The following is a 6,382-nucleotide window of genomic DNA, read 5'->3' on the forward strand; positions in this document are numbered from 1 at the left end:
GTTGTTGCTAGACTCAGCCCAGCCCAGCCCTGTGATGAAACAAGTCTGCGGGCAGGCCCTCGGCTCTCGTACCAGAACAGCTGCGCAAGACAGGGATGGGATGCTCGGTTGTGGTGTCGGCCTTCTACCTCATGACAGCAATCATGACCAACAGCCTGACTCCACAACTCAACCTGCCCACGACGTCAGGCGTCCCCCCACTCCCGTCCTTCCTCCTGCAGGCTTGGGGACCCAGATGTGGGGAGCCAGTCCCTCAATCTCACGCCCTGCTGTCTATGCAGTGGCTTCTCCCTCATTCTTGTAACACAGACAATGGATAAAGCAGGGGCCTTTCCCAACCAGGTATGAAAACACACTGCTAACAGCAAGGAGACGAAGGCAAAAGGATGGATCCAAGTGTGAGGCTAGCTCCAACATAGAGAGACCCTGCCTCAAAACAAAATAATAATAATAGAACAGCAAAAATATAGCATTGGAGCAGGAGCACTGTTGTCGAGGGCTGACCCAGCATGCGTGAAGATTCAACCCCGACACCATGTGGGAGCACACACAGCACCGGGGAACAGAGGCAGGAGACTCAGGAGCTCTGGGTCCTTTTGAGGAAATGGCTTAGTAGGGAAAGCCCTTGCCACTCATGGAAAGGCTGTGAATGCCAGACAGGCATGGCAGCCCCGTCTGTGGTCCTTGGAGTAGGCTGGCTGGCTAGCCACATAGAACCAAGCAAGCTCTGGGTTCAAGTGAGAGACTTTGCTTCAATATATAATATCATGTGTGCGTGTGTGAATGTGTGTGTGTGAGATCACGGAAGACACTGACATCAACTTCTAGCCTCCATACACACAAGTATGAGCAAAACACCTGCATCTCACACATCATACACACACACATACATGCACACGCACATATATATACCAAAAAAAAAAAAAAAAAAAAAAGCCATCCAGGTGGTGGTGGCAGCTGAGGTACAGGCCTTTAGTTCCAGCCCTCAGGGTGGTGGGGAGAGGCAGAGGCAGGCAGATCTCTGTGAGTTTGAAGCCAGCCTAGTCTATAGGGAGAGTTCCAGGACAGCCAGGACTATAAAGAGAAACCCTGTCTTGAAAACAAAAACAAAAAGCCAGGGTGGAGGAGTGTCTTCTTCCAAAGGTCCAGAGTTAGTCAGTAACTTTGCCACTCTGATGGGGCAAAGTAGTGAGCCACTGGCTTTGCCTGTGATCCTTAGAAGACTGCCCACCTCTACCCCAGCACTCGCTCTGTCTCTGTCTCTCTTCACCTGAGGCTCCAATGCCCTCCGACCTCCAGCTCCCCAGCTGGATACCTTGGGGTGGGGGCGTGGTGACTGACCTAGTCACATCCCACAGAACACCTCCTTCTCTGTTGGTGCTCATGGCCACAGCCTGTGCCTTTAAGGGCTGCTGCTCGGTGCCAGGGTCTTGACCTCAGCATCCTCAGCTGAGTTGGATTAAGGACCATTCCGTGCCTTCTGTGAATTCCTTCTCGCTTCGCTTCCCTCCCCCACATGGAGACAGAGTAGCCTGGAGCCCCAACCATTCTGCCGAAGGCAGGCAAAGAACTGGTCTCTCCTCATAGCCTTGTTCCTTTGAGAGTAAAGGTTGCATCTTTGATAGGTGGCTTGTGACCTTGGAGTGGACCCTCAGGGGTCTTGGGCTGTCACAGGATCTCCAAAAAGCCATGCAGAATCTTGAGCCATGAAGGACTATTCTGATGTCATCCTCTATCCAGAGACAACTGAGCTGAGCAAGGTAAGGCCCACATGAAACCCACCTCCCAAGATCCCGGCCCCCAGTGAACCTGCCTGTCTCTGCCCATAAGCCTCTACCTTCCATTCCAGACAGAGTTCTGCAATCCTGTTTTCGACCCTGAAGCAGGGCCTTCTTGCCCTCCACCAGCCTTACAGAAAGATGCCAGCAGCAGCCTCAAAGCTCCCTGGCGTGGTAACCATCTCAGGGGTTGCCCAGGAATAGGAGAGAGTCCAGGAACTAAGGTGCAAGGGTCATTCCGGGCAGGGGTGCCTCTAAAAAGCCCACTGTGTCCTCCTCGCAGCCCAGCATCTCCGAGGGCTACAACCAGACTGCCACTTTTCCTGCCTCTGTATCCTGCTGCTCAGTGGCCTGCTGCTCCTGCTGCTGGGGCTGCTGGTGACTGTCATCCTGACCAGTGAGTGCTTGGGAGAACTTTACATGGAGAGTCCGTGAACTATTCCCAGGGACTTGTTCCTCTAAATGACACTCCTCCATCCTCCTGCCCCCAGAGTTGGAGACTACATCCCTCCCTAGGACAACTGAGAGCCCACTGCCCACCCAAGGCCTTGCCCCCAAGGGTAGCATTCCTAGTACCAGTACTAACACCAGCACCACCATCTCTCCAGCAACCGCGGGGCATCAGGAGGCAGCCGTGAGCCCTACACACCAGACCAGTGAGTTCTAAGGGCGCCCTGTGGAGAATGCCCAAGGCGGTAGTGGAGAAAAAAAGCATGGAAGAGGAACCTTGGGAGTGAGGGGGAAAGACCTCTCTTCTATTGACCTCTGAACTCTAACCTCCACCCCCTGCAGCCTGCGGAGGCCTTCTTCCTGGTCCACGGGGTTTCTTCAGCAGCCCCAACTACCCAGACCTTTACCCACCCCACAGTCACTGTGTCTGGCATATCCAGGTAGCCACAGGCCAGACAATACAGCTCAAGATTCAAGCCCTCAGCATAGAAGGTGTGCTCGCCTGTCTTTTTGATCGCTTGGAAATTACCCCAGAGCCTTCAGGCCCTCTCTTCAGGTGGGTCCCTCTGCGTCCAGGGGATCCCACTTATCTGAAAGTGGAGAAACTGGGAGTGGAAGCAAAAAAATCTTGACAAGAAGGAAATTAACAGAACTAACCTCTGACTCCTCCCCTGACAGCACCTTGTTGCTGTGTGGCCTAGGGAAGGTCACCTCCCTCTCTGATCCATTTCTTTCTTTTGTGGAGGTGAGGGCAGTTTCAAGACAAGGTTTTCTTGTGCAACAGTTCTGGCTGTCCTGGAACTCACTTTGTAGACCAGGCTGCCCTTGAACTCACTGGAATTCGCCTGCCTCTGCCTCCCAAATGCTGGGATTAAAGGCATGTGCCACCACCTCTGGGCTCTGGTCCATTCGTTTCTTGCTGGAGTTCAGAGCCTCCATCACCCCCAACCTGGCTCTTTGACAGGATATGTGGTAAAACGCCTCCAGCCACACTAAACACCAATACCAGCCACCTCCGTGTGTCCTTTGTCTCTGATGCTGACGTGGAAGGGTCTGGTTTCCAGGCCTGGTACCAAGCTGTGGCCCCGGGACAATGTGAGTGACTTCCCATCATGTCCCCAGATGCCACCCCTTCAGTTACTCCCGACACAGCAAAGGAGATGGAAACTCTGGGGGATTCTGACTCCAGATGATTCATGCCCTTCTCCAGGGAGCTGTGCCCACAATGAGTTCCGCTGTGACCTGCTCCTCTGCCTGACGCACGACTTAGTATGTGATGGTATTACCAACTGTGCCGACGGTAGTGACGAGGCCAACTGCAGTGCCAAGACCTTGGGTACGGGCCCAGCTAGGGACGGGCCAGGCACATCTTCAGGCTTCTGTCCGAGGTTGGGCTCCCCTGCTCTGACCCAGAATTTTCTTGCCTGACTACTCATGGCCATTTGACTTCTCTCCAGGGTGTGGAGGAAATCTGACTGGGCTCCACGGGATGTTCTCTACCCCCAACTACCCACAGCACTACCCTCAACAACAGGTAAACACAGTGCCCCCAGGAAACACCAGGGTGCCTAGGTTTGTGTGCCTGGGTAAGATAAGTTCATGCTGGCTAGAAGGAAACATTGTTAAGTACCAGTGGTATACCCAGATATTTCTATGCTGGGTAAACACCTTTATCGCTGACAATTGAAAGGGCATTTATATATTTATAGACAAAGTCTCCCTCTGTAGCCCATGCTGATCTTGTAACTGGTGAGAAACCTCCTGCCCCAGCTTACCAAGTGCTTGGATTATAGGTATGAGCCACCATGCCAGGCATGGGCTTTGGTTTGTTTTGAGACAGGGTCTCACTATGTAACCCTGGCTGGCCTGAAACCCACAGAGATCCACTTGCCGCCGCCTGGGAAGAGAGGCGTGCATCTCCATGCCTCCACCCCCAACCCCACACCTGCTGGGTTGTTTTGTGTTTGTTTGTTTTTGTTTTTCCATGCTGAGGAACAACCCCAGGATCTTGTGCATGACAGTTAAGTCCTTTACCTCTGAGCTACTATATCCCTGGTCCTTGACTTTTTGAAACAGTCTCTGTAGATTGCTCAGGAGGCTTCTTTGGAACTTGATATAAGTTTGGGCTGACTTTGAACCCTGCTCCCAGGCACTGGAATTGTAGGTGTAAGTCACCATGTCTGACTGACCATTCCTGTTTAAGTGGCACCGATGATGTATGTAGGCAACACCCTGCCTAGTCTCTGTGGGCAGAGTGCCCCTTGCCAGACAGGGCTGAGACCGGAGAAGGTCCTCATGAATTATTTCACACATGTCCTCCTCCAGCTCTGCACCTGGTACATCTCAGTGCCCGTGGGATACGGCATAGGACTACAGTTCCACAACTTCAGCCTGGAAGAGCAAGCTGAGTGCAAGTTTGACTACGTGGAGGTGTACGAGGCCAGCAGTTCCGGGGCCTTCAGCTTCCTGGGCAGGTACCAATCAGGGCGCCCCATCCCCCCTCTGGCAGCCTGGGCTCCCAACACTAGGCTTCACTGTCTTCGGCTGCTCTATAAACTCTGAGCTCTTTACCGGTCCCCCGGAAACAGCGTGTGCTTTCCTGACCGGGCCTTCGCTTCCACAGCTGCCCAGCCCTATTCTTTCCACCTGTAGGGCCTTTGCCTTCTGCCATCTTCACTTCCCTGACTCTCCCCAAGTCTAAGAAGCCATTTCCTACTTTCTGTGTGTGTCTCCTTCCCTAAGCTCCATGAATCAGCAATCTTGTTTGCTATCATCCCTGGCATGGCCAAGAGCCCCCAGGGCTGGCCAGGAGCCTGTGCCAGGCTATTTTTCTGCTCTGGGCAGGTTCTGTGGCACAGAGCCGCCACCCCACCTCGTCTCCTCGCGGCACCAGCTGGCTGTAATCTTTAAGACCGATCTTGGTATCAGCAGCGGGGGCTTCTTAGCCACCTACCAGGCCATCAATACTACAGAGAGTAGGTGCCCCTGGGCATGGGGGTGTGGGCAACATCAAAGGGTACCCTGGAGGGCCGTGGGTACAGGCATGTCCTAGGGCACTGTCATGCCTCTGTGCCCACAGACCCTTGTGGGCCCAGAGAGTTCTGCCAGGACGGAGGGTGTGGGGAACTGCAATGGGTGTGTGACCTGTGGAGAGACTGTGAAGATGACAGCAATGACAACTGCAGCAGCCACCTGTTCCCACAACCAGGTAGGGAGCCTTTACCCCGACCAAGTCCTGCTGGCCACAACAGGCTGGGTTCCTGCCACACTTTCTCACCTCCCTTTCCTCCCCTCTTGGGAAGTTCGTGCCTGCGCCCCTCTCTCCTCACCCTGAGACTCTCGGCCCGTGATGGCATTGTACACTAACGTCACCTGGGAGGGACACGGGAAGGTGGGGGTCAGTGGTGGGGTATCGAGACTTATCTACCTTATCACTCAGAGTCCCTCTCCACAGCCTGCTTCACAGATCACATGATAGAAGTGCTCCCAAGTAGTCCCCAGAGGGTGCTCCACATTTCCTAAGATCAGATGGGCCTACATGATGCACAGGCTGGCCAATGCATGCTCTGACAAACAGAAGGGCTCGCTGAAGCCTGTGAAATGGTTCTGTGGTGCCTCTTGAGACACTTGACAGAAGTCCCCGTGACCCATGTGGAGACAAGGCCCCAGGGCCAGGCAGTGTCTTCTTCCCCACTGTGATCCACTCTCCTCCTTACAGAGCTGACCTGTGAACCTGTCCAAGTGGAGATGTGTCTCGGACTAAACTACAACACCACAGCTTTCCCCAACATCTGGGTGGGCCTGGCGACCCAGGCGGAGGTGGCAGACATTCTCAGGGACTACAAGGTGCTGGGACACAGAGGCGGGAGGATGCAGGGGGGTGGGCGCATGGGAACTGGACATCTGAGGTCTGTCTCTCCCTCCCACAGAGTCTGACAACTCTACCCTGCTATCAGAACTTCCGGAGGTTCCTTTGCAGACTGCTTGTACCTCACTGCACCCCACTAGGCACTATCCTACCCCCTTGCCGCTCTGTCTGCCAAGAGGCAGAACAACAGTGTCAGTCTAGCCTGGCACTACTGGGCACCCCCTGGCCCTTCAACTGCAACCGGCTGCCTGAGGCTGCTAGCCTAGAAGCTTGTTCCCAGCCCTGA

The 6,382-nt window shown here is 54.3% G+C and overlaps 1 protein-coding gene across 2 annotated transcripts; it reads left to right on the forward strand.

Annotated features, from left to right (window-relative positions):
- The first annotated feature begins 1,706 nt into the window (after positions 1 to 1,706).
- On the forward strand, positions 1,707 to 6,382 carry Mfrp (membrane frizzled-related protein). 2 transcript variants are annotated; one of them, XM_057768723.1, is made up of 13 exons: positions 1,707 to 1,760; positions 1,850 to 1,952; positions 2,062 to 2,175; positions 2,270 to 2,434; positions 2,571 to 2,784; positions 3,193 to 3,323; positions 3,439 to 3,564; positions 3,686 to 3,762; positions 4,554 to 4,702; positions 5,073 to 5,225; positions 5,324 to 5,436; positions 5,947 to 6,074; positions 6,158 to 6,382. In XM_057768723.1, exons 1-13 carry the CDS (start codon positions 1,707 to 1,709, stop codon positions 6,380 to 6,382), a joined length of 1,752 nt encoding a protein of 583 aa, XP_057624706.1. The 2 variants fall into 2 exon arrangements, with proteins under 2 accessions (XP_057624706.1, XP_057624707.1); XM_057768724.1 differs by having other exon boundaries at positions 5,073 to 5,203; positions 5,326 to 5,436.

Source organism: Chionomys nivalis, chromosome 4 (genome assembly GCF_950005125.1).
Source record: "Chionomys nivalis chromosome 4, mChiNiv1.1, whole genome shotgun sequence".
NCBI classification, from domain to species: Eukaryota; Metazoa; Chordata; class Mammalia; order Rodentia; family Cricetidae; genus Chionomys; species Chionomys nivalis.

Excerpts from the sequence above, each read along its gene's own strand:
- Mfrp (XM_057768723.1), top strand. The coding sequence starts at position 1,707 with ATGAAGGACTATTCTGATGTCATCCTCTATCCAGAGACAACTGAGCTG. Across the intron at positions 1,953-2,061 it reads CCTCAAAGCTCCCTGGCGTG|CCCAGCATCTCCGAGGGCTA; the intron begins GTAACCATCTCA and ends TCCTCCTCGCAG. Across the intron at positions 3,324-3,438 it reads AGCTGTGGCCCCGGGACAAT|GGAGCTGTGCCCACAATGAG; the intron begins GTGAGTGACTTC and ends GCCCTTCTCCAG.